Raw genomic sequence first — 27,925 nt, 5'->3', positions numbered from 1 at the left:
ATGCATTTTAGACATTTGAAAACTTGTGAAATGGGATATTCTGCATAATGAGTACTTTTACTTTTGGCCCTTTAAGTATATTTTGATGCCAATAGGCTACTGCCAATAATTGTGTACTTTTACTCAAGTACATTTTGAATACCGGACTTTCACTTGTATTGATACTTTTACAGTACAACTTAAGTACTTTGTCCACCACTGACAGACAGACAGGATTTGCACAATTTCTCAGCTAACAATGCATATTTGATCAATTAATCAACGCTTGTACCAAACTAATGAATAATGGTGAATGTGAAAGTTATATATAATATATAATATAACTGTTGCGTTGGCATTGATAAAAAAAATTCAGGGCTGGATTTTGTCACCTCACTGTAATGACCTTATTTTTGGCATCACAGATAGCCTACAGAAGATAATAGTCTTCATGAGTTACTTAGGCTACAGGTTGGGAACTCCCCCCCCCCCCCCCCCCCCCACTGATATAATAATATTATTCTGTATTTTTTGTGATATAGTGTAGTGTAGTACAGTGGTTCTCAAACTTTTTATTTTTTAATATATATTATCAAGGACCCCTGAATTAATGTGTTTGGCCGTGGACCTCTTAATCCAGTGCCTTGTTCTTCAAGTTTTTCCACAGTTAATTCAACACATGTGTTTGTATATGGACTCATTTGAATGACCCTGCATTCAAATAAAATTAAATCAATACAATAAGATTTAATCAATGTAATTATATTACTGAAATAGTGTGTGACCATGAATCATAATTGTTTCACAATGGCTCATGTGATATGTCATTGTCACTCTGTTAACACTATAGTTCATATTGTAGATGTTTGATAATATATTAGGTTTTTTTAGATTATAAAAAATGTCTGACATACATATATATACACATACAAGTCAAGAGCTCTTCCAACAGAGCTATCCAAGCACACTGACCTTTGTACATTGACATGTTAGGAGTACATTTCAGGCAATTTAAAGTTGATTGGTAGTACTTTGTAGTGACTTTTTTTTTGGTCCCTAACATTCATCGAGCTCTGGACTTAGTAAATTTTTTTTCGTTTCGGTAGTGACACCATTGTGTCACTACCGAAACGAAGTTAAATCCGAAAAAATCACTAAGTGTGGAGGCCAAAATTGTTCCCCCAAAAACCTGTTAGGAGTACGTTTCAGGCAATTTAAAGTTGATTGGTAGTACTTTGTAGTGACTTTTTTTTTGGGTCCCTAACATTCATCGAGCTAGCTAACCCTAGCTCGATGAATGTTAGGGACCAAAAAAAAAGTCACAAAAAAGTCACTACCAATCAACTTTCAATTGCCTGAAACGTACTCCTAACAGGTTTTTGGGGGAACAATTTTTTTTTTCGTTTCGGTAGTGTCACTACCGAAACGGAAAAAGAATTTCTAAGTCCAGAGCTCGATGAATGTTAGGGACCAAAAAAAAAGTCACAAAAAAGTCACTACCAATCAACTTTAAATTGCCTGAAACGTACTCCTAACAGGTTTTTGGGGGAACAATTTTTTTTTCGTTTCGGTAGTGTCACTACCGAAACGGAAAAAAAAAATCTAAGTCCAGAGCTCGATGAATGTTAGGGACCAAAAAAAAAGTCACAAAAAAGTCACTACCAATCAACTTTCAATTGCCTGAAACGTACTCCTAACAGGTTTTTGGGGGAACAATTTTTTTTTTAGTTTCGGTAGTGTCACTACCGAAACGGAAAAAGAATTTCTAAGTCCAGAGCTCGATGAATGTTAGGGACCAAAACATTTTTTTTTTGTTTCGGTAGTGTCACCATTGTGTCACTAGTGTAGTACAGTGGTTCTCAAACTTTTTATTTTTTAATATATATTATCAAGGACCCCCGAATTAATGTATATTGTAGATGTTTGATAATATATTGCTACTTTTAACTTTTTAATGGATCCTAATAGGCGAGTGCGCTCCGGTGCACAATTTCCGAACGCACTGGGATGCGTTCGGAAGTAAAGCCTGATAAAAGTGTCAAACTCCCAAAATCCATCAGAATACTGGAAATTACATCTACTCTGTTAACTGTACTAATTGAGGGCTAACATACAAATGAATGGTACAGTAGTTTTAGTTTACTAATCTAATACACAATTTAATAATTATAACATGTGGCCGGGTGGTGTGGTGGTCTAAGCGTCAAACTCTCAGTGCAGAGATTCTATGTTCAAATCCCAATTCTGTTATAGGTCAGTGCTGGAGTATTTCAATTTACATTGCCTAGCTGCTTTGAGGACAGTCAGGGTATGATTATACAATATCAACAGATAAGATAAATAATGAATGAAGTGTTCTTAACTATATACTTTATCGGCGAAAGAAAGTAGTCCGTGGTTGTTCTTGTTTGAAAAGTAATGTCTCAAGCGGGAGACGAACCCAAACTCCCAAAATTAAAGGACTGGAAGTCTAATGATAAACGAAGTGCGCCACTGAGGCCGACGCTGAGGAACGGTATTTGGGCTGTATTAGAATGAATTTTACACACACACACACACACACACACACACACACACACACACACACACACACACACACACACACACACACACACACACACACACACACACACACACACACACACACACACACACACACAGTACCGTCCACGGTACTGCAGACCGTCCGCGGCGGTAAGGGGTGTGTTTTTGGGACGAGCGTTCCATAACGGAGATTTAAGCAAATTGAGAATAAGGCTAACAGCTAGCATGATTAACGGAGGGTGCGTTCGAAAATACAGCACTGAGCGCACTGGCCAATACAAACTAATAGGCGAGTGTGCTTTCAAATGTACATATTTTTTGTTTTGATTGTATTGCTGTATTGTTGTATTGTGCTTTCTGCTTTGGCAATGTAAACGTATGTTTTCTCATGCCAATAAAGCCCTTTGAATTGAATTGTGTGCTCCGGTGCGTAATTTCCGAACGCACCCTTGACTGAAGCTGCTGAGGCTATCTACAAAGATGGCTCATTTTACGAGATACGCAATCTCGTGCCGTAGGTGGACTCCAACTTGCTTCCGGTCTCCTAAAAAGGCGTGTCCATCTACGTCATGCAGAAACGGGAGGTAAACTGGAGATTGCGCATCTCGTTAAATGAGCCATCTTTGTAGATAGCCTCAGCAGCTTCAGTCAAGGGTGCGTTCGGAAATTACGCACCGGAGCACACTCGCCTATTAGTTTGTATTGGCCAGTGCCCTCACTGCCGCTCAGTGCTGTATTTTCGAACGGACCCTCCGTTAATCAGGCTAGCTGTTAGCATGATTCTCAGTTTCCTTATCTACTGTTACAGAACGCTCGTCCCAAAAACACACCCCTTACCGGCACGGGTAACGGCGACCCCGGGGACCCCCGTGGACGGTACTGCAGATATATAAATAGATGGATTCCATGTAATTGTTTATTGCAGCTACTCCACTTATTCATTAACTGCTTTTACTTGTATTAAACGTTATAGCTGGATAGCTGTTCTGAATTGTGAACAAGCAGTAGTCTAGAACAGGGGTCTACAACAGGGTGTCCGTGATAGGATTTAGTTTTTTTTTTACATTAACCACTTGAACCATATTCCTTTTCTGAGGGGAACATTAGCCGAAAATAGCAGATCTACAAGCTCTCAACGCCTCACAGGCGTTGTGAGCTTGTAGATCGGCTATTTTTGGCAAAGAGGCTAGGTGTAGAGGGAAAAAAGAGCAGACTAAGTAGAGGAACTTGTAGAGGAACCAAGAGGCCACAGGTTTGATTCCCAGTTGTTTCAAGTTATCCATGATATTTAAAGAATCTTGACAAATTTTGAATTAATTTTATTAAGTTTTAAATACAAATCTTTCTTATGGGAGCCCTTAGGCACTACATTTCAGATTGGGGTATGCGGCCAAATTCATATCAATTTGCGGGTCCTTCACATGAAAATGTTTGAGAACCACCATATTGTTTGGAGTGCCAGCCATAGCTCAATGGATAGAGCAGCTGCATGACAAGTGGAAAGTTACAGCTTCAACTCTCACCCTCGCCAGTCAAAAACGTTATATTTGAAAGCCGAACGTTTATGTAGATGAACGGTCAAAAATGGAGAAAGTGCAAACACCAGCTTGAAGTTCATCCATGATGTTTACATCCGATTTGTTTACATTCGACCGCATGGCTCATTTGCATAATACGTTACCATATTGATTTTATCCCACTGTTGAGGGTTAGGGTTATATTTTATATATTTTGTTTAAGACTTACAGTAGGCTGCCTTGCCCCTCTGGAATACAGTGACAGAATCAGAATCAGAATCAGAATCAGGTTTATTGTATAGCTTCAGTCAATAACATATAGAACAACAATGAGCAGAGCATATGAGTGAGTCAGCTGTTCAGCAACCTGAAAGAAACAATTGATGGGTGGTCACTGGTGTGTGATTTGATGCTCCGATAAAGTTTTTAAGATGGAAGGCATGAGAATTGAGAATGAGCAGGGTGGCTAGTATCCTTAATAATAATGTTTTGGGGTTGCTTTCTAACAGGGGCATAGTGTAAATATGCTGCACTCCCATTGAAAACAATTCCAAAACATAAGCTGTGCCCATGAAAAATATGCCTTGGTGGACACAGCCTCAGTCTTAAATCATTCAATCCAGGAGCGCATCTGTGTCATTTTAGATTTTAGCTATAACCATTATTTTATACTTTGGCTATTTAAAAAAAAACAGATCTACAAGCTCATAGCGCGGCACCGAGTGCCGCGATATGAGCTTGTAGATCTGCTTTTTTTTTTTTTTTTTTTTTATATATATATATATATATATATATATATATTTTTTTTTTTAAAGTTAACATTTGGAACTCAAATCTTTGCTTCTGGTGGAACAAAACATTTGAGATGGGGGGACGGCGGCCAAATACATATAATTTTGGGGGTCCTTGACATGAAAATGTTTGAAAACCACTGACATAGCAACATACGTTTTTCAGAAACCAGTTAGGATTTAGAAGACATTTGTAGATGCGTCCCCGGATTTAATGGGTTAAACACAAGCATGCAGGTACAGAATATTGTATTGTATGTTGCCATGTACCATGCTGCACCACAACACAGCTTCACAGTGCCACATCAGGGCTCAGAGCCCAACTGCAACAACAAAAAGTATTCACCGGTTCACATATATGCAAGAGGAAAATAAGAAAATATATATTAATATTTCCTCCACAGAAACTCAAACTCATCAGCCAGGAGGAGGTGATAGTCCACTGTTCTGTGAATGCAGATCTGCTATGGAGAACTTTGGAAATCTGTGTTTTCACTGTAATGCTTTTAAAAGCTATTCTCTGGGATTTTTGGGACATGATACTTCTGAGTTGTGGCGCTTTTAAAATTCAGAATAAAATAGTAATCAAATCATGGCAAGACCACAGCTCTACTGCTGTAAATAAATACCAAATTCAAATGACTGTACAGAAAAGTACAGCATCATTGTGTAAAATCATTAAATATATCTGACATTCTTAAATAATAACTACCCCAGCATTTATCAAAGTAATGGGCATGCATGTGTTTTGATGGAAACAAGTCATTCTTCAGACATTATGTGCAGTGTAAAATACTGTAACAGTACACTTTGCTGTTATTTGTATTGACCTCAACACACTCATCATACTCTTGGCAACATTGGCTCAGGACGTAGAACCGCCATCTGGGAACCAAAAGTTCCACAGTTCGATGATCCCCAACTCCTCCTGTCCTGGCTTTGTGTCAAGGTGAGACACTGAACTACCCCCAGTGAGCAGGTTGGTGCCTTGCATGGTTGGATGAAGGCTAAGCTACAGAAATGCAGACTATTTGCAGACTATTTATTACTCATATGAGTTTCAAGTAAGGCAGGTGAGTTCATAAATAGTCTTCTCGGTGCATACGAGAGGAAACTCCCGCATAGATGGACTGAGAGTTGACCCCCCACTGCAAAGCTTTTGTGTTTGCACAGTGTGTATCCTACCGATGAAGGGATGCCACAGTTGTAGACCCGTTGTGATACTCCACAGGGCGACAAACCGCACGGCCAAAGCCGATAAGCTGCCAAATAGCACTGTGCACACAAAACAATCCAACAGGCTTCTGATGTTCTCAGTCTCAGTCTGGTCACAATGTCAGTGGTAAAACGAAATGATCCATTACGTTTTCTTCCAGTCTCAGACAAGACTATAGAAACAGTTTGTGGGTTAGAGGTCTGTCTGTTGAGTAACAGCCAAGGAGAGGATGGTCCACTGTTCTGTGAATGCAGGACGGTTACGGTGTGTAAGGTTAAATTAAGGTTAAAATCCATTAGTGAAGAATGGCAGGATAAGGGTAAAACATATATGTTGCGCTGTGGCGCATGCAGCACCCTGGGTTTAGGGCTCTAAGGGCCCTATTTTCACCGGTACCTTACCCATTATCCCTAAAACTTAAATTTTTTACTATTTAAAAAACATTTTCAAATAGTTCAACTAGCCGACCTACATCGACACGATGTGAGCTTGTAGATTGGCTATTTGAACTATTTGAAAATGTTTTTAAAATAGTAAAACATGGCAAAGAAGTTTAGGAATAATGGGTAAGGCACTGGCGAAAATAGGGCCCTAACTCTCATATGAAGCATAGATGTGTGCATTCACGGCAATCGCCAGCACTGCAACGCAACATTAACTCCACGTCACTGCCTGCTAGACTGCCCCCGAGGACTACAGTACAGATTCAGAGGCCGGGTTGTTTCGTGTATTTCTATTCCATGGGTTTCTGGGAGTGAGAGGAGGTCAGTGGTCGTGCTTCTACCACCACTTCTCAAAGAGGATTCTGTCTTTGGGCAGGCCAAGGTCCATGAGTGTCTGGGAGAGGGCCTCGATCATGGGTGGAGGTCCACACAGGTAGCACAGAGTCCTCTGGGGGTCCACGTGAGCTTGCAACTCCGCCTCTGTGATCCTTCCACCTGGGGAAGACAGTGAGGAAACACACTGATTAACCCTGGCTCAGTGTTAGGCTGTGTGTCCACTAGGGATGGGACCTTTAAACGGTAACAGTGTACATGGAGGAAAAATAAATCACTATCCATTTAGGGCTAATTAACTGAACATTTAAAATAACTTGTATAATAGAAATAATTTAAATATTGTATATAATTGTACCTCATACAAGACTCTAGTAATAATACACCCTTGTTCAGTTTTTCAAAATCAAGGTTAATTTTATTTGTCATTTACAAGCTTTCATGTGGAAACGGAAAAAAAACAACACTCAGGACCAGCAGTGTACAGTAATAATGTGTGTGTGTGTGTGTGTGTGTGTGTGTGTGTGTGTGTGTGTGTGTGTGTGTGTGTGTGTGTGTGTGTGTGTGTGTGTGTGTGTGTGTGTGTGTGTGTCTTAAAAAGTACCATATTGGTTAAATTAGCATAGTTAAAGCTGAGAAAGTGTGTGCGGGAGTTTTTTCCCAAAGGGGATTTACTGTGCAGCACCACAAACATTTTTGAGGCTGTGCATGTAGAGCTGTCTTTAAATCAGCATAGCTCCCATATATTTCAATTCAGGTTCAAATGCAGATTTATGTGGACGTGTGTCTATGATGTTTTTGATTCTCATCGAGTCAGGCGGTTGTGGGCGGCTGAACAGCGAATGCTGCCAGGTGCAGGTGTCATCAGCACCGACCTGCGCACCACCCACGCTGTGTGCATGGTGGCGATAGTTTAGGGTGTGAGTGTGAGTGTGTGTGTGTGTGTGTGTGTGTGTGTGTGTGTGTGTGTGTGTGTGTGTGTGTGTGTGTGTGTGTGTGTGTGTGTGTGTGTGTTACTGTGCATTGCCTGTTACTTACGGCTGAGATAGGGTTGGAGTTGCGGTTCGAAATCCGTGCTCTGTTGTGTGATGTGGAATTTACAGGACAACTTGTCAGGGAACTCCTGACACACCTCCATGATGGTATTCTGAACACACACACACATACACACACAGTAAAAGGTATGTGATATATTCTGTCTGAAATTATGCATGCATGACATAAACTACTTCATACATCAGCCTACACTTAGTGCACACATTCCGAAGATAGGCATTTATGTAAATGAGTCTTCTGTTAAGATATGGTACTCACCCACACACTTGCTGCTTCACTCGATATATATATATATATATATATATATATATATATATATATATATATATATATATATATATATATATAGACACACACACACACACACACACACACACACACACACACACACACATATAAACGTGGGTGATTAAGAGACAACTAGAAAACCCTAAGGCATCGGGAAGCATTTCCAGAAAGACAAACGACTGTTTAACTTTATTTGGAAGCTGTTCACCTAGTTGTCTCTCTGTCTCTCTTTGTTTGCTGCATTCAAGTACTGACACCAGTTGCGCTCCATATATTAATGTATCATATTATGATACAGCTGCTGTGTCTAAGGCTCATGATTTGTAGCCTGGTTCCAGACAAATCTGCCATTGCAACAAAAAATGCCCTTGGCAGATTAGGTCTGGCCCCTCTCAATAGAGATAGGATTTCTCTCCCTCCAAAGTAATGAGGGACCAATCAGGGCCCAGTATGGAAATATGGGGAGGGTTTATCACCAGAGGCATTTTTTGAATTAGCCCCTCGGAAATGCAGGTTCCACACAGAGATTCTACGCAGTGATATTAGTCTGGCCATGCCAGGCTACATGATTTGCACTGCAATGTTAATTGCAATCGAATACATAGGACCACAATGGAAACAAGTCCCCAGGACTTTTTTGTGTCATCCTTTTAGCTTTAGCCCATTTAGACCTGAGGCCGATTCTAAAAACGCCTTCTAAATCCTGACCTGAAGTTTTCTGAAAAACTTTATTCAAAATATTTATTCAAAAATTACAACAAATGTATGTTGCTAAATACTGCACATAGCAACACGAACCCTATAGGGGTTCCCGCCCAAAATGGGTTAATGTCTTACTGTACCACCTGCTGTTTACATTTTGGACTAAAGTATTCAATCAATCAAAACAAAATTGTATAAATGTGACATCACGCTAGGTTTAACCGTGTTAACGACTAACTCTCCAAGTGTATACGTTTACAAAAAGAATGCCCAAACGTTCATCTTTAGTATCTGTTAAATAAAGTTCAAGTTGCACACCTGCGGCATCAGTCTATCTGCGTCTGTTTTGCCTATCCTATCTAAAAATCACACCCAGTGTGAAGAGAGTGGTGCCTTTGAAAGTGTAACTGGTTGCATCCGCAACAATCAGCAACAATATGTTGTCACGTGACAACATATTGTCACGTGTCACGTGAAGCTTGACCAATCAGCCGTGCTGATTGGACGGACATATGGATGGACGGACATACGGACACACGGACAAAGTCAAATGTAGGAGTGGTTGGCACCACTCAAAAATTGGCTAATGGGTACCGCCCGTCACTATGACTCAGACATAGCCATATATAGAGTTCACTATGACTCAGACATAACCATAGAGTACCCACTGCAGCTACACCCAAATATGGCATGTGTCATGCTGACTGTGACAGACCCAAACAAACCGTGTCGTCATGATATCAGACTAAAAGAAACCCCAAACAAACTATATCTTGTCTGATATTTGTGGTCCTGACAAAGGTGGAAAACACATACAGTCACACACCTTGAAGAGCAGCTCTGGGGTGTTCTTAGCACTGTAGCAGAGGTGGGTGGAGCCTATGTGGTAGTCCCTCCCATCAGAGGCGTGGCTGAGGCGCAGCAGGTCAGCAGCGTGTAGCAGCATGGAGTAGAGAGGGTTGATTCCCACACCCCCTGCCACCAGCAGCAAGTCCACAGAGGGGTCAGAGGGCACAGGGTCAAAGAAAAAGTCACCGCCCACCCGCATGGCTACCTGGGAACCCAACGCACACTAGAAAGGAAAGACAGAAAGGGGAAATGGCAAGGAGATGTGGGAGGTGGAATGAGGGGACAACAAATATAGAGAAATTATAGTTAAAGAGAGACATAAGAAAATGGTAATAGAGAGTGATGCAAAGAGAAAGGTGTCAGACCAGGGCATGAAGGCCATTGCCGCTGTTGCCCCTCGTTTTGACCATATGCACTTAAAAAAATGATATACCATAGAAAGTACCATAGATAATAGGAAAGTAGTGCCATAGTAAGTACCATATATAATAGGTAAGTATCATAGTAAATAAATACCATAGATACTAGGCATTAAAGGTAGGGTAAGTGATTGTTTTAGGTCAGTAACAGGAGTCTTCATGTCTATCCAGCTCTTTATTAAACAGAACATTTTCAGGTCGGGATACCAATTTTATCCAATCAGGATAGAGAACTCAGTCAGGATACAGATTAAACGAGTGAAATCGGAAGTGATGACCAAATGAGACAAAATTGGAAATGGCACACTGTAAAAATGAAACTGAAAAAATGGGTACTCTCTCCTGATTGGCATGACATTTTATCACCTACCTGAAAATGTATTTTCTGTTTATTAAAGAGCTGGAGAGACAGAAAGACTCCTGTTACTGAACAAACACTCAATGATTACTATCAAAATATAACTTTTTAACAAAAAAAGTAAGTATCACAGATACTAGGTAAGTACCATAGTAACTACCACAGATATAGTAAGTACCATAGATAATAGGTAAGTACCATACAGTAGTAGATAATACAGTAGGTAACTACAATAGTAAGTACCATAGAATAGATTAGAGGTAAGTACCATAGTAAGTATCATATATATTTAGATAAATAAGATATTTGGTACTTTTCAGGCAAGATTAAAAAAAATAATATAATAAAAAAAATACAGACATATTTTGGAGGAGCATAGTGTTGAGGTATTTATAATAACCTCATTTTAAATTCCCAAATTTCACTTTCCTCAGTGGCCTCTTCTGAGAGCTGAGAAACAATTTCCTGTTCTGTGTCAGTTTAACATTTAAGACTGGCCTCCTGGGATGCAATGGAGAAGAGGATGCCTATAGAGCAGTCTATAAACACACACACACACACACACACACACACACACACACACACACACACACACACACACACACACACACACACACAGACAGACAGACAGACAGACAGACAGACAGACAGACAGACAGACAGACAGACAGACAGACAGACAGACAGACAGACAGACAGACAGACACACACACACACACACACACAGTCTATGCCGTTGAATGGGTGGTGTATGTTGGTACACACGCACACATGGAATGAAAGAGTATCATTCCAAAATAAAATACTTCACCTGTTTAAATAGTAACACCTGCTTATGTTACTCTTAAATAACCAAAAGAACAAAATGGTGCTACTGTACTTCTTAACAGTACAATATATACTGAATATCAAAGGACCACTTCACCCATATTCAACCTTGTCTTCATATAATTGGTCCTCACTAATGTGCATTATAAGATGGTACCATTTCTGTCTACTCGTGTGTCAGAGGAGGGCTGAGGACAGTTCAGAAACCTGCCTCAACTGTGTCTACTAAATCAATTTAGTTGATTATATTATATTGTATATTATATATGTTCAACACGCTTCTCGATCATTCGATTAATTCAATCCACTGTGTAACCATTTTTTGTGAATAAAATGTTACTTTGACCAATCTCTGTGCTAGAGTATGTTAATAAAATATAATTAACACACATGCGGTGGATGTATTTGGTCTCCCTGCTTTTCTATTGAGAAATGTAGACCCTGTGGTAGGGCATGACAACTACTGGTTGACAAGTGGTACTACCTGAAGGTTAAAATTCCATTTCTCCCCTGAGTAAGTAGATGTGCTCCCTTAGTTCAGTGGTTAAACATTTCGCAGTTGGGCGAGGGACCCGGATGTCAAACTCCGGTTGGACATGAAAGTTACAGAGTACAGCCTTTGGCTGAATGCGGGGAAAAAAACAAATATCACAGACAGCTTGAACATCTGACCAACTTCTGGTCAATCGCAGTAGCCAAACATTTGCGAATAGTCTAGGACCATGGTTCTCAAAGTGGGGTCCGGGGACCCCCAGGGGTACTTGAGGGGGTTCCAGGGGGTCCCCAGCTAAATGATCGACAGGAACCAAATGGACCCTTATGGGTCTGTAACTCAGAGAGTGTACAAATGGAACCAAATGGACCCTAACGGGTCCATTTGGTTCCATTTGTACACTCTCAGAGTTAGATTAACATTGATTTTACCATATGAATTGGGGTCCCAGAGATATAAATGCCATTAAATGGGGGTCCGTAGCCCTAATGCATGTCAAACTGGGGGTCCTTTAAATTAAAGTGGTTGAGAATCGCTGCTAGAGCCGTAAAAATCTTCTCTTATGGGGGTCCCTGGCATATCTTTTCAAATGGGGGTCCGCGGGCTAATAAGTGTCAATTTGGGGGTCCTTGACATGAAAAAGTTTGAGAACCACTGGTCTAGGAGGTGCAAGAACAGCCAAAATAAGTTTGGAGATGACCCGCCGAAGTGTCCTTTTGTAGTTATTGCCAACCCAGTCGAACAAGCCGGGCTGTTTGGATGGACTAGGCCTTCATGTCCACTTACCACTGTGTGGATCCAGTGTGCTGGGGGGTGTTTGGCGTATTTGACAGCCAGCTCAATGACCCCTTCTCTCTGCAGCAAGCCTGGGCTGGAACACATGGAAAACCCTCCGACTGTCTGCATTCCAGGGATGAAGAAGTCCACCCTGCACATAGAGCAATGAGGAATTGATTGTTTTATAGCCATTTTATATAATAATGTGTGTGTTTATTTCAAAATGTATTTAGATTCAAATCATTCTTTTATTTATAGGGGTCAGTCAGCAGCCCCAATCCCATTTCATAGATTCAAATTATTTTATTTATAGGGGTCAGTCAGCAGCACAATCCCATTTCATAGATTCAAATCATTATTTTATTTATAGGGGTCAGTCAGCACCATAATCCCATTTCATATATAGTGTATATCGCCACTGCTGGGCGGAAACCTTGCACTGTATGTCTAAAACTGTTACTTTTCAGGAAATAAAAATAGCTGTTGTGAAGAAACACAGACAGACTATTTTGGGCATGTCATTTTAGGTGAAAATGTATATCAGCTATTTTAGCTACTTTTGCGTAACATTGTCATACGTCAATACAAATCCTCTAGTACTGTACCCCTCTAGTACTGTATGACATAAGAGCAAAATGGCTGACATGTGAATTATGGTCAAACGGGAATAACCCTTATTACTTATTAATTCTCCACAAATTCCTAACAACCATCACTTTAGCATTGAAACTTGCTACGTGTAACGTCTTGCACTGTATCCCCCTATTGCATGATACATATCCATGTCCACTCCTTATGCCAACCTGTTGATAAGAACCTGTGATGCTGTCCGTAAGTCAACTTCCTGTGCATTTACTGTAAGGGTAAATAACGTTTATTATTTATTGCTATTGGGATTCTGATTGCTAAAAAGAATCATGTTCGAAATGATGTACTCCGTACCGTCTCATAATGTCAGTCAAGTTGCGGAGTTGAGAGAGCACCCAGAGGGAAGAAATAATGCAAAGCATTTGGAGGCACGACTCCACCAACACAATGACCCATTGTAAGAACCCTCAGAGGGATAATAAATATGGATCTGCAGTGGAAGAATGCTCACATATGTTCCGCCCACCACCTCGCACCTGGAAGATGGAGAGTGCAACTCTGTCTTTCTCAGAGATGCAGAAATACTCTAGGATTTCCATCCATTTACATTTATTACCAGCTGCCGGGGGCCAGCTGACCGGCTGTTACATATCTCACAACCACCCACCCACAGTATGGGCTGCTGTACTTTTTGAAATTGAAACAGATAAATCTGCATACCAAGCAGCTCCTATTAAAAGGATTTTAATCTGCAAGAATAGTGACGCTTCGAGCAACGCAGGCTCATCCTCAGACTTCTGGTATAAACAGGAAAGTCACCATCAGTCTTCTGTATGGATGCACACCGATAGTATATGAATTAAACACGAAGTGTGTTCACAGATCTGTGAAGTCGAAGTGCCTGTGTGGTACTTCAGATGCGGTTGATTTCATTTGACTGACACATCGTAATGTGGGTGAGTTTTCAGTATTTAACTGAGCCACTTAAAATAAATGAACAGATGTAGGTGTACACTGCACAGTGCACAGTGTCTTGCCTAAGGGCAGTCCAACAGAATATGTGCCTGTGCTGGGCCACCACCGCTTGACCTTTCTGTTACTGGACAGAAACGTTTATTTTTGAAAAACTTAAAAAAAAAAAAAAAAATTGCATGATTTGACTGAGATTGGCAGTCGGTCGAATCAGTCTGATTCGACAGCAAATCTCTCAGTCGAATCATGCAAAAAATATGTTATGCAATAGAGGAACATTCCATTAGTGTTGAAGGGGGTGCTTAATGTCTGATTTAACATATACTTGCTTGGTTTCTCCCAATAAATCATGATATATCCTATTTTTGGCAAACTATTAGTTAATTAATATAACAAATTAGGCCAATCTCGATTAAGTCGATTAATGAGAAACCTTTTTTTTCATGATTCGACTTAGAGAACGGCAATCGAATCAGTCTCCCTCGATCGATTAGTCGACTATTCGAATAATCAAGGTCAGGCCTAACTTGATTTAAAGACAAATGTGAGTCAATCTTGGTGCATTACGTGCTATAATTGCAGCTCCCAAGCTGTGGAATTAACCAGCCCCCCCCAACCCCCAGTCGGGAGGACTGCAAACTTCTGCTGCAGTCTCTCCAGACTCATACCTCGCCCCCTAGCACTCCTTGTTTCTTTGCATCAGTTCTTGTTGCCTATTTAGACAGATGCTAGTTATGTTATCGACATGTTGTTTACTTGCCCGCTTTACCCATTTATTGGCTGACTAGTGTTTATGACAAGCCACTTACTCATCTCCCATCTGGCACTTTGTAAGTTGTTCTGGAGAAGAGCGTCTGTTAAATGCTAAGCATTTTACAAGTGTAATTGTTTATCTGATACTGCACACTGACTGAGATCTCACACTCAACAACACAGTAGATAAGAGTCATATGGAGAACTGTTACTTATGTTTACTTTCTTCGTTTGAAGACATTATAGGAAATACAATTTCAAGACAATGGTTCCCCCTTGTGGTGAAGAGAAGCATTACGATAGACTGTGCAAGAGTAACAACAGACTGTTACTCAACTTTCTGTTACATGACTTTCTTGCTTCTATTCTTGGCCAGACAGAAATGTATTACATGAGCTGTACTGGTCTTCACTATGGTAATTTACCAGTGTAGTTCTTCAGAACAACCCACCAATGATTTTGAGCCCTGGCTCTGTGATGATAAATCCTTGTTTAAAAGTGATTTTCCACTGAGTTATATTTTACTTTGTACTTTATTAATTATTTTGTGGTCTATATCTTTAAATAAAAATAACAATAATAATAACTTGAATGTATATAGTGCCTTTCAAAAACCCAACGCTTCACAAATAACAATAATTGTCTCCGCCAAGCCGAAATTATAATTATGTTATTACAATAATAAGAACATCAACAGCTGCCTTTTTGTAAGCAGTCATAAGTCAATGACAGGTCGCCTCTCAACTCACCATTGTCCTGCTCTGAAGTTGAAGTTTGGATGAACTGCCAGTCTCAAGCGTTTTACTGTGTCCGACTCGTTCATGATGCCACACACCTTAGCTGGATACACAGCCTGAGGTAGAAATACATAATACTTAAGTGTACACATAGGGATGGAATACAAACAGATTAATTCACAAATAACCATCATTGCTTAATGTTGCTACAAAATTTCTCTATTCCAGTGCCAAAACATTCAAGGCATCAACTTACATTTTGTCTGTTGTTGTTGGCTGTTCTTTCTAAATGGTCCATTTGTCTTTTAGATGACATTTTCCTGCCAAAAATAAAGACAGTTGTTTTTGCTACTGGCACATGTCTCTACTGGACAAACAGGGTCACATGTCTCTAAAGGACAAACAGATTCACATGTCTCTTGTAGCGGACAACGCAAAACAAGTGGACTTTTACCTCACTGTCAGCTTGCTCCAACAAACTCCAGGTAAATGATATGCTCAAACTTGGCAAGTACTTCCGGTTGCAATAGGCTAGTACTACACAGTAAAGTCCTCAAACAAATGAACCTTAAACCCTAACCAAATGAACCCTAACCAATGTGTAAATGTTGGAAAATATACAAACATTTTTAACATGGTAATGATCATGACGATTGTGACGATTATGCAAAAAGGTATTAGGATTATCTAAAAAAATTGGCGATTATGTAATAATTGTGATAGGTCTAACTCCAAGAGTGTACAAATGGAACCTTACAGGTCCATTTACTAATGTCAAAACACAACTTACTTTTTGCTGTCAGTTCTTGTCTCTATGATGCTACTATGCTACCTTGTACTAGTGCACTAGACGAGACCAAATCTGCTATACTAACTTGTACTAACTAGTGCACCAGACTGTAACAAAGTTACTATGCTACCTTGTACTAGTGCACTAGACTAGCCTGGCTCCAGACCATAGACCCCGCCCACTCCACTGAGTGGAAGCTTCGTGAAGCTTCAGTCTGATAATCAGGCTAGAACAAAGCTACTAGTAGCTTTGTTCTAGTCTAGTGCACTAGTACAAGGTAGTATATAGCCGCAAGCAACTTAATCTGCATCCAAGTTGCAACACCCTCCAGTCACCCTCCAGATAGATAGATAGATAGATAGATAGATAGATAGATAGATAGATAGATAGATAGATAGATAGATAGATAGATAGATAGATAGATAGAGATAGGTGTGTCAGGATTTCGAAAGTGTTTTTAGAATCGGCCTCAGGTTTAAATGGGTTAAACGATGATAATTAATCTCCTCAAACACACAGTTATTTATAGATCCATATCATTCTGGAACTTGTCTCATATTCATCTTACACAAAATAAATGATCATTCAAGCTTTAAAGACACACTTGTTGCAGCAGACCACATGACTGGAATCTTAATCTTATGTTGTATTTAATTTTTGTAATATATTGTAATTATGTATTTTTCATGTTTTTATATTTGTATGCATCTTAAATGGACCCCAGAAAGACTAGCTGTCACCTCAGCGTCAGCTAATGGGGATCCATTCAATAAACAATAAACAATAGCATCCTCTTTGTCACTGTCAAGTCTTTGTTTCATAAGGATCCACCGTTGTCATGTTATGAGCAACTTTCTGTCAATAAACTCTGCAGCGATTATTTTTCTATGTATTCGAGTTTGGAAGCACTCGTTGTAAATCACTCAACGTCCTGCTTACCACCTGTTTCAAAATTGCACACATGCAGGATCTAGTTGAGTGATTTACAACAAGTGCGTCCAGACTCGAACACATTGAAAAACAATCGCTGCACTGAGTTTATTGACAGAACGTTGCTCATAACATGACAATGGTGGATTTGTATTAAACAGTGACTTGGCAGAGACAAAGAGGATAACCCAAGCTATTCGTTCAGGTGCAATATTGGTGAGTTTATCGTTGTTTAATACTATCAATCAGATAGGACTTTTCTGTTTCATGCATGGGCTGTCAATGGAGGGTGGAGGGTGTACTTATATGCAGATTGGCATTTAGTTGCTTGCAGCTTTTTGATTGATTGAATACTTTATTAAAAGTTTGCAAATAGTACAGTGGTACAATTTTACCATGAAGCTAAAAGGTTAACACAAAATGTCCTAGGGGCTTGTTTCCATTGTGGTCCTGTGTATTCAATTCATCAAAACATTTAAAGACATACAATAATATACAAGACATCATCAACATTAGTAGCATTAAACGTATATGTACAGTAAACATTGGGGGGGGGGGCTATGTAGTGTATAGTAGCTTTAAAGCTTTAGCTACTACCTTGAACTAGTGCAATACAATACTAGACTGGAACAATGCAACTATACTACTTTATACCAGTGCAAACGGACTGGAATAAAGCTACAATACCACCTTGTAATAGTGCAGCAGACTGGAAAAAGCAACTATACTACCTTGTACTAACTAGATTAGTGCACCAGACTGGAATAAAGCTAATATACTACCTTGGCTTGTACTTGTGCACCAGACTGGAACAAAGCAAAGCTACAAAGCTGGACATTTTCTCGATGAAACCCACCTTGTGATGGAGCAAGGACACAATACCCTGGAACGGAGCAGACCACCTGCTGCCAGGGTGAAGGTTCGAGCAGCTGTGGTTACTATACAGGGGACGCTCATCGTGGCCTGCAGCAGCATGGGTCCACACAGGAGCTAGTAAACAACCACGTAAACATAAAGACAGACACACTTAACAAAGTATGACATGCAATGTGGGACAGGTGCTGGTCCATAATCAAGAAGATAACGGTATGACGACAGTGACACGTCATCTTGAATACCTTCTGTATTCTTTAGTAATGTGACCATATACTTTACGCAGAGCTTTGTGTTAGGTGGCAATCTAGCCCTGATACATGTCTGTCATATTATATGACAGTCATGGATGATCTTCAAAATAGTATTTTGCGTTCTCCCTTTTTGGCCCGTACAACTACTCAAACTTTCGGATTTCAAATATAAAGTGCTTAACCCATGGCCACGGATGTTACAATTATGTACGGCCCCTCAGAACTACCCATATATTCCGTATTGTTCAATAAAAAGCATTTAAATCTATTCGGTGGCCATTTTCTTTGTATTTCCTCCATATGCTTTCAACTACGCGAGCCTATCGGTTGGGAGGTGTATTGCACTCTGATACATTATAACTCTATGAGAAAACGGCCACCGATCGGATTTAAATGCTTTTTATTGACGAATACGGAATATACGGGTACTTCTTGAGGGGCCGTACATAATTGTAACATCCGTGGCCATGGGGTAAGCACTTTATATTTGAAATCTGAACGTTTTGTAGATGTACGAACCAAACAGGGAGAAAGTGCAAACACTATTCTGAAGATCATCCAAGACGGTCATCAGTCATGACAGATGACCGTCTTGTGATCCAAGGCTAGGTGACAATCCAAAGTGAGCACGTTGACGATTAAGTTCATTCAAATTAACGTTACTTTAACTAGATTCGGCATCCGATCTAGCTGTCAAAGACCAGGGTGTCAGTTGTCAATGCTTGTATCGGTTGTGAATCCTCTTAAAAAGAGCTTATACGCGTTATAACGTTCATAGGCTGTTATGTACACATACGCCAAAACCACTAACTAGCGTTACTAAACTGTTTTTTTTTGTCCTCACCAAAACAGGATAGAATTTCTCAGAAGATCTTCATGGTTATGTATGTTCTATTAGATAGCTACATAACAGACAGACACCGTGGTGGTTGACTGGGTGACTTCTTCTGTACCCGGAAGTGATTGGTGTGTGTTTGGCTCCCTCTGTGTTGCGCAGAATATGTGCAGATGCACCGTCTGCGAGCGCATATTGTGTAAAAGGTAGTTTATCACATAGTTGATCAGTTTTCCTCTTGAAATATTATTCGAATGTAATATGCAGACGTGAAATTAAATATATATATATACATCAGAGGGTTAGGGTGATTCTGTTTTAAACATACATATTTTTATTTTCCATGCAACTTGATGCAAGATTACATGATGTGGTGGTGGGTCTCTAAATTGGATGATTAGGCCTACGAAATTGTCATGGCTTCCCGATTGTTGTGCCATAATTCTATATCTATAATAATAATAATAATACAAGACATAAGCACATAGTATGTTTTATTCAGTTTTTATTCAACCGTCCATCATTTATTAACATCTCACTCACACACTGAAGCTGTATTTGCAATCCTTAAAACAGGAACAACAAGAATTATATAGTGGCTATAATTGGAGGATGACAAAATATATATTGTATACACAGTCTCATCATGGGGATATGTCTCTATATATTTTGCCCACAAAATATGTGCCTCGGATTCCATGTCTGACAAGTCCACCATTTCCCTCTGTGCTTTTAAGCACCTTTGGGAGCCACTAGCTGCTCGAAGTGCCACTGTTGTCGGGAGTGATGGCTGCAGGACCGTAGGAAGAGGCCTGTCTCCGTCTTGGTGCTGTTACCTCCCCTACCCTGGCCTCTCTCACCCTGTGGAGCCCCTTCCTTCTTCACAGCCTCCAGACACAACTGGGACTGTAGATGCACTAGCTGTCCACTCAGCTGGAAGGAGGGGGGGAAAAAGAACATTTAGGCAAACACCTACCATTTCTGTCAGCAAAAGTTTGAGTTACACCACACATGAATCTGCTTCGCCCAAATAATCTGCAGAATTTCACTCTAAGAATGATGCTTTGGGTTATGTACACCATAGGGAAGTGAGTCTGTCCAAGGTTATATCATAAACCTCGACCCTTGTTCCCCAGGCTGACCTTTATGACCGTCCATTGGAGTGTGCTGATGTTTGGCTGCGGGGTAGTGCACGGGGACAGGACCACCCTGTCTCCTCTGGCGTTGAAACACAGAATACCGGCAGGACCCCATCTCACCTCTCCCAAGGAGTTCAGCTCACAGTGCTGCAACACGATGAAAGAGATATATTTTTGGGGTCTCCATTCTCGGATTCTTAACGCGGACCGTGAATCTTGATTTAATATAATGTAAAATAGGTTTTTACCGCCTATTAATGTGTAGAGACATATGTTTTCCATTTTTATTCCTTTTATGCATGATTTGATTTAAAAATACATTGCGTCAAATCTTAAGCACTTTCTAACCTGTACTTTTATGTGAGTGCTATTTTGTCATCATCTTTGTCATGATCAATGGTTACCTGGTTGCCAGTGCCACTGCAGGGAGCTATGTTCATGCTTCCCCCCTGCAGACCTTGTCCTCGAGGGTAGTCTGCACAGTAGCTGGTGCCAACGTTGTAGAGCTGCAAACATGCAAGCATGTTAGACGATACAGCTACTCCTGTCTACTAGAACTATATTTGTGCAGTATTTAGCCCATGTGATTCAGTGTGATTGTGTGCAAAGACGGTTAGGAGGAAAAGTGAACATGCATGCATGCAACCTGTGTGTGTGTGTATACACGTACCTCTCCTGACAGTGCAGTTCTGTCCTGGGGTATGTAGAGTTCTGGGTAGACGGTAGTCAGGAACCAGTGGAAGGTACGACAGCCCAGCCTTCTCTTCAGTCTCACACGCTCTGTAATATTGGGGCTCTCGGACTGCTCAGGGACATAAAGAATTCACTGTAGATCTCCCTATATGTATACACATGTATGCGTGGTGCGTGTACGCGCACAAAGAGACACACACAAACACACACCTGCCTAATGAAGTGAGCCAGCGTGTCTCTCCTATAGTAGATCTTGCTGTAGGCGTCCATCCAGGTGTCTGCGATGCGGATCCTGTTCTTTTGAAGCAGCTCCTGGTCGGGCAGGGGGATAGGCAGGTGATGGTGGTGCAGGTGGGCCACCCGTGAGCAGGGTACCACCTCCATAGAGCCCCCACACAACCACACCTAGGATTATATCAAAGGCCAAGACAAGATTATGTGTGCTTATTATACTGTACTACACAGATAAATGAACACTGAGGATTTTACTAAGAATCGTGTTCCTCTCCCTTACTGTAAAGCACTTTAAAACAATACTTTGAAAGCACTTTGAGTATATTTGTATTAAATGGTAAATGGTGCATTTATATAGAGCCTTTATCCAAAGCTCTTTACAATGTGCATTACATTCACACACTGACGTGACAGCGGAGGAAACCATGCAAAGCACCAACCTGCTCATCAGGAGCAGTTAGAGGTTAAAATGTCTTGCTCAAGGACACTTTGACACTACTGTAAACCTGTCTGCCTGTCTGTCTGTCTGTGTCCCTTTTATGCCCATGTATGGAGATCCCTTATGTCCCTTATGACGTCATAGTACTGACATCATAGGCTGGCCTCCAAGTACTATGATAACAGGTACTGCTGTAAGTACCCTAACAATGGGTACTCTGAGAGCAGGCACAACGGGTATTGCATAACTGGGTAGGGCATGCAATCTCAACTTGCATCATCCCCTACAGTACATAATGTAATGTTGTGTTACTTTATGTGATCCAAATAATAATCATTATTATTATTATATCCTAGGGTGGCCGGCCAATGTGACCAGCGATATGTTTATTTAACGGTCTATTAAGATTTGAATTGATCAATGACGGCATATACTGACAGAGATATACATAAGTCACAAAATGGGAAAAGACAATTGCAGTGTGAAAAAAAGAGTGTTATTTTAGCAGTAAAATGAATACATGGCAGATTTCCTTTACCCTGATTGACAGTTCAATCTGCTCCGCCCCCCGTAGCAGCATGCCCGGGTCATAGGCTCCCACACTTTGGAAGAAATGCCTGTCAATGACCAGGACTCCACCTCCTAAGGCCGGACTCCTATCAGAATGAGATTGAAATTCAGAATCAGTGTTTGTCAAGAACAAAACGTGTGAAGGAATTTGTCACAGAGGCCTACCAGGAATAGCATAGGGACTCAAATACCTTCCTCAAGTAAAAGAGGAAATAATGATTATGAATATTATTCATATTAAAAACAATGGATAGACAGATAGGCAGACAGACAGATCTATATAAATTCCCACAAATAACTGTTTTATCAAAGAAATCCTCACGTACAGTACAAATACTTCAAATATTATACTCAAGTACAATAACATGTTCTTTATTACTTCCCACCTCCGGGAACAATTTACAAGGTATCACATTGCATATACTGAACTGTAACATAATTGGTACAAGGAAAACAGGTGAACTCAGATCAGTTTTAAATAGCTTTCTCTCACCGGATGGGTTTGATAACCGAGTCTTGGTCTGTGTTTTGAGGCTGAGGGAGTGATTCCCAGCGGAAGTCCAGTCTCCAGTCAAACACTCCTCTGACTGGCCACTGGGTTAGATTGTACTGGAAGGTCTGCCAGTCTATCACATCAATAACAGGGGAAACCACACGGGTCCTAGACAGAGTCACGACAGAGAAGCATTCACTGGCACATTTTAGGCAAAGGGGGAAAGGGAGTATTTACCGGTCCCCGGGGGAAGGGGAAATTACTTTTCCTGCACTCAGCCAGCATACAGTATGGCCTCTCAGGTGACTCAGATGATGTTTGGGTTTAAGTGTCTTGCTCAGTGACACTTCGTCATGTAGACCGAGGGTTGAACTGGTGACCTTCTGATTCCCAGGCGGCCTCTCTCAACCATCCACTGCCGACCAATTTAATTTGTTATCCAGCTCATTATGGCTTTCTCCATGCTTCCTGAATTTTCTACCATCAAAGCTGATTGATATCTGTGTTTCGGTGACTCAGAAAGAGATTATGCTGGATGCATGCATCACTCTCTCCGGGTTCGGGTTTAGACAGCTTGTGTTTTATACAGCAGCCAAGTTCAACATAAACACACTTTCCTTTGTTGTGGTCTGTTTTAATTTACAGACAGATGCGATTTATTTATGCTTGTCTTTTCCTTTCTTTTCACAAGAATGACTGTGTGGTATGATGGCAAGAAAGAAAGGAAGGAATGAAGAGGTTAAACGAGAAAAGAAAAAGAGACAAAGGGTCAAAAATGTGTCTGTTGAGTGGTTGCAGACTTCAAGCCTAATTACCTAATTAGAGCCACTCCACAGGCAGTCTGAGAGCCAAATCAGGTGAGCTGAGGCATAAGTTCACGCACTCATCTCCCACCTCACTAATGATTCTGAATACACATACATTCTGAACCCCAGTCTCCCCTCTCGCTGTCTACTGTTACAGTAAGTGTACAAGAATTTGATGAGGATGTCTGTTAAGTTCATGTTTGTAAAGTTAAAGCGATATATTCTATCATCTTGTTGAGAGAGTTGGATGAGGTAGAAACCAGGTAGAACCCAACCCCTCAATGGCTCATAGTTAGACTAACACAGGATTATCTTCAGAAAAAAAGAAAGGGTCTGGGTGCTCCGAAGTTCCAAAAAGTATAGCGAAGGTGCTCTTTGGTACGGGAAAAAAACACGGAACTCTTCTGGTGAATAAAGTTAAAAAGCCTTTATTGATGTGGCTATTTCATAATGGATTTGTTAAAAACTGGGATAACCCACGCATAGTTATGAAAATACCACACATAGTTATGAATACCCTGTAGAAGGCTGTGGGGGCAGCTACATATTCATAACTATTCATAACTAAACGTGGGTTATCCCAGGTTTTTAACAAATTCCATTATGAAATAGCCACATCAATAAAGGCTTTTTAACTTTTTTCACCATCCTGTAAAACAGGATTATTACTGGGCTGTGGCTCAATATACATACATACATGTGCTTTACGTGTTTGCTGGTTTTGGCATCTGTTTTGTCAATATTCAGGACTGCTCAGACACCTTTTAACAGCTATGTAACATCACAAAGAACGCACAGTGATCGGCTACTGCATATTGTACCTGTCCTGTGCCACTCTCTCCAGCAGGGGCTCCAGCCAGCCTCTGTGGCACTCACAGTGTGAGTCCATGAATACCAGCACCTCACCCGCAGCCCTGGCAGCACCCAGCGAACGACACCCACCAATGCCCAAGCGCCTGGTGCTGCGAATCAAGCGCACCCCGTCCAGATGAGCTACATATTCACTCAGTACACTCTTCAGGTGACCTGGGCAGCACGGGGACAGAGACAGACAGAGCAAAGGACAGGTGTTCAGCTAAGAAATCTAGTGCAGTGGATCTCAACCTGTGAGGAGTCCCCAAATGATTTTGGCGGGTCCCCAGGTGATTTTCTTAATGTGCAACATTGTTTTCTTACTCAACAATAAACAAACTTAACATACAGTAGGCTATAAGTGTATACGGGTATCTGCACATTGATTTTGCACTTTTAATACTTCTAAAATGAAAATAAATAAATAAAACCATTACTGTGTCAAAGGTAAGAGTCAAATACAATTTCAACTCCTACAATTCTTGTCAGGGTGGGGGTCCCCAGTTCAAAATAAATATGACTATTTTGGGGGGTTGCGGCCTGAAAATGTTGAGAACCACTGGTCTAGTGGCAATAGATGGATAATAGATCTATGGATGACCCATCCATGGATGATGGATGGGTCAAGCGGATGGATGGATGATGGATGACAGACAGACAGACAGACAGACAGACAGACAGACACATTGGTAGACAAACTCACTTGAAAACAAATTGAACAAAAACATAACTCACCATGCTGGCTGAGGTCGTCCACTAGCAGGACCTCATGCAGGTACCGCTTGGGCACGGTATCCAGCACGCTGTGCACGGTGCGCAGCAGCGTGGACCAAGCCTCGTTGTGGAAACAGATGATGATGCTGGCAGAGGGGAGCGCCTCGCTGTATTGCTCTCCCAAACACCTGTAAGTGTAGTTGAACATTTGAAAGAATAAGCTGCAAAGTGTACAAAGGGAGTTAACCTGTGTTTACAATGGTAACAGGATAGGAAGGCACTATGGACATCTGGGCACCTCATGACTATTTTGTCCAAAATGTTAAAACATAACCTATTTGAAAAATGGTTTTAAGTAAAGTAAAGTATACATGATTAGAACATGCTTCATTTCGACAATTAAGGTCTAATATTTCTACAATTGCTACAAAACCCATATAGGGTATCCAGTCATTTTGGGGCATAAACAAGAAGTTGAAGGATAACATTAAGTCTGATAATGATGTAGCCTACAGTCCATGTTCACATCATGTATACCTTACATTACTTAAGACCACTTTTTTTCAAATATTAAATTCTTTAACATTTTGGACAAAATAGCCAATTTTACATCGAGGTGCCCAGATGTCCCTAGTGCCCACCTATCCTTTACAATTAAATGCAATGTTGGGTGTGCAACTTCAGTGTTTATTGCGCCGTCCTTCGTCGTGCGCCCTTGGCCATTCATTGCACCGGTCACTTACGCAGGATTTCGCGCTTCAGGTAGTCTGCGGTGCAACGAGATCCGCTCGCTAATCACCTCATTGAACCCGTATTTCTGAACCGCAGCCAGCTCCATGTCCTTCTCCAACCCTTCCAGCTTTAGCCGAACCGCCTTCCCCACCATAGCACCGTGCGTCAACGGTGTTGGAGCGGTCGTGTCCTTATTTGGCCCCGGCATAAGCATCTTGTAACTCCCCTTCCTCTGCGCTGGGACCGGCGGGTTTTTGCTGCCCTGCTGTGCCGACGGCACGAATAAAAGTTGGTCCTCTTGGAGAGAAGTGAGGGGCGAGAGACCCATGCGAGCCTTCGATGCCGGATCCCGAGAGTCCACGATGACCTCGAGGTCCGGTGGTTCAGGTATTCCTTGGTGTGGGCGGCGGGGAGGGTTCGGGGCTCTCTGGTGATGATGATGATGGTTCTGGTGGTCCCGGTAGACGAGGTCGGAGGAGAGTCCGAGGGCAGCCACGGCGATAGCGAGTAACAGCAGCCAGAGGCAGCAGCACATCATCCGTCGCCGGGGAGCTCGTACTCTGCTTCCCCACAGCCTCATACTGGGAGGAATGGAGTGAGGAGAGGGGAGGATTCTCAGAGCACTCAGGAGAAGTTAGTGGGGCACCATACTCTGGTCCACATGCTGAGATGATGATGACCTGTCCCTTTCTTTGACATTGACTGCATTGTGAAGAGATTATCCTAAAACTGTGGATTTAGCCTCACAACCCAAGCGTCCATTAACCGTTTGAAGGAATACCAAAACGCTCGCCCCAAAACAGTCGCCCCGGGGCAAATCCGGCGACCTCGGAACGGCGCCAGACTCGCCACCTGATATTCCTAAACGTCACCTCAGTAAACTGTGCCTAAACCTACCTTATTCCTAAACGTAACCTCAGTCAACTTTGCCTAAACCTACCTTATTCCTATAAACGTAAACTCAGTAAACTATGCCTAAACCGACCTTATTCCTAAACGTAACCCCAGTAAAACTATGCCTAAACCGACCTTATTCCTAAACTTAAACTCAGTAAAACTATGCCTAACCGAACCCTAAACTTATTTCTAACCTTATCCTCAGTAAAACAAAGAACCGTTGGGGGCGAGCGTGTTTTGGGGCGAGTCTTCTGGTTACCGTTTGAGGAGCAACCGTAATGCGTCGAACTAGTGAGAAGTGATAGAAGCTGTAGTTTGGACTGAAGACACCCTCATCTTTGGTGTTAATGACAGAGGTGCACCAGGTCTCTCATCCGGAGCGCCTCGCGGTCCTAAAGCCCCAGTTTGAACCGATAAATAACGGACTTTATTACTTTACTTTAGATGCAGCACCTGATGCAGCAACAAGTTCCTGACTTCATTCTGCTAAATTCCTGTTCTTAAAAAAGTAGCCTTCCCTTGAGTAGACTGACTCAGATTGATATCTGACCGAGCATCATTTAAGCTACATTTTATTTCTTAAGGGAAAAAAGTCTCAGCGGGCCAATAGAACGCAGAACGGCCTGTTTAGTTTATTTGTATGAGTTGATCTCTGCTGGCGCGTCATCTCCAAGATGCTCTCAGCGGCCAGCTGGCGGCGGGCCTCAACGGTCCCATGACCGTCTGTTTGTGCCGCTGAAAGCCTCGGTGTTACACATATATGTATAACTTATTAAATTCCGTGACTCCAGAGGTCGCTGGTTCGAACAAAAACGAGAATCGTTTTCACCACTTATAATAACCTGATATGCTGCATAGATTGCTACAATAATAATTAACAAATCATCCAATACCAGGAACGTTTTCTTTGCAGGTGACATGTAGCTAATTAACAGACTGGCCTCATGCTTGATTTAGTGAAACTGGCCAGCCAATGGGCATCGATCCTGGCTCTCAGCAATGACTTTAATTTGGCAGAATGTCAAACAGCG

At 41.4% G+C, this 27,925-nt stretch overlaps 2 protein-coding genes across 2 annotated transcripts; both read right to left on the bottom strand.

The window, feature by feature from the left end:
• Positions 1 to 6,312: 6,312 nt before the first annotated feature.
• Positions 6,313 to 19,455, bottom strand: oxnad1 (oxidoreductase NAD-binding domain containing 1). The gene is made up of 8 exons (XM_084081311.1): positions 19,335 to 19,455; positions 18,220 to 18,353; positions 15,900 to 15,963; positions 15,656 to 15,759; positions 12,603 to 12,744; positions 9,696 to 9,941; positions 7,862 to 7,970; positions 6,313 to 6,985 (listed from the first exon to the last, which is right to left on the bottom strand). Exons 2-8 carry the CDS (start codon positions 18,336 to 18,338, stop codon positions 6,828 to 6,830), a joined length of 942 nt encoding a protein of 313 aa, XP_083937437.1. The 5' UTR covers positions 18,339 to 18,353; positions 19,335 to 19,455; the 3' UTR covers positions 6,313 to 6,827.
• Positions 19,456 to 19,955: 500 nt separating this feature from the next.
• On the bottom strand, positions 19,956 to 27,365 carry LOC311061579 (polypeptide N-acetylgalactosaminyltransferase 15-like). The gene is made up of 10 exons (XM_084080264.1): positions 26,009 to 27,365; positions 25,287 to 25,453; positions 24,521 to 24,725; positions 22,894 to 23,061; positions 22,369 to 22,486; positions 21,368 to 21,562; positions 21,135 to 21,266; positions 20,869 to 20,970; positions 20,468 to 20,611; positions 19,956 to 20,258 (listed from the first exon to the last, which is right to left on the bottom strand). The coding sequence occupies exons 1-10, from the start codon at positions 26,575 to 26,577 to the stop codon at positions 20,058 to 20,060; spliced, it is 2,001 nt and encodes a 666-aa protein (XP_083936390.1). The 5' UTR covers positions 26,578 to 27,365; the 3' UTR covers positions 19,956 to 20,057.
• Positions 27,366 to 27,925: the final 560 nt, after the last annotated feature.

The sequence above is a fragment of the Gymnoscopelus microlampas genome (genome assembly GCF_963454915.1).
Source record: "Gymnoscopelus microlampas genome assembly, chromosome: 15".
NCBI classification, from domain to species: domain Eukaryota; kingdom Metazoa; phylum Chordata; class Actinopteri; order Myctophiformes; family Myctophidae; genus Gymnoscopelus; species Gymnoscopelus microlampas.
The sequence above is the reverse complement of the archived record's forward strand: the minus strand, read 5'-3'. Positions and strand labels throughout refer to the sequence as shown.

What these genes read in the sequence shown, in the direction of transcription:
- LOC311061579 (XM_084080264.1), bottom strand. Translation starts at nt 26,577, where the DNA reads ATGAGGCTGTGGGGAAGCAGAGTACGAGCTCCCCGGCGACGGATGATG. An exon ending in TCGGTTATCAAACCCATCCG is followed by an intron (nt 22,487 to 22,893) that starts GTGAGAGAAAGC and finishes TCATTCTGATAG; the next exon opens with GAGTCCGGCCTTAGGAGGTG. An exon ending in TGGCTCACTTCATTAGGCAG is followed by an intron (nt 21,267 to 21,367) that starts GTGTGTGTTTGT and finishes GTCCCTGAGCAG; the next exon opens with TCCGAGAGCCCCAATATTAC.
- oxnad1 (XM_084081311.1), bottom strand. Translation starts at nt 18,338, where the DNA reads ATGCTGCTGCAGGCCACGATGAGCGTCCCCTGTATAGTAACCACAGCT. An exon ending in CCCCAGAGCTGCTCTTCAAG is followed by an intron (nt 7,971 to 9,695) that starts GTGTGTGACTGT and finishes GTGTGTGTTCAG; the next exon opens with AATACCATCATGGAGGTGTG. An exon ending in ACTCCAACCCTATCTCAGCC is followed by an intron (nt 6,986 to 7,861) that starts GTAAGTAACAGG and finishes TGTCTTCCCCAG; the next exon opens with GTGGAAGGATCACAGAGGCG.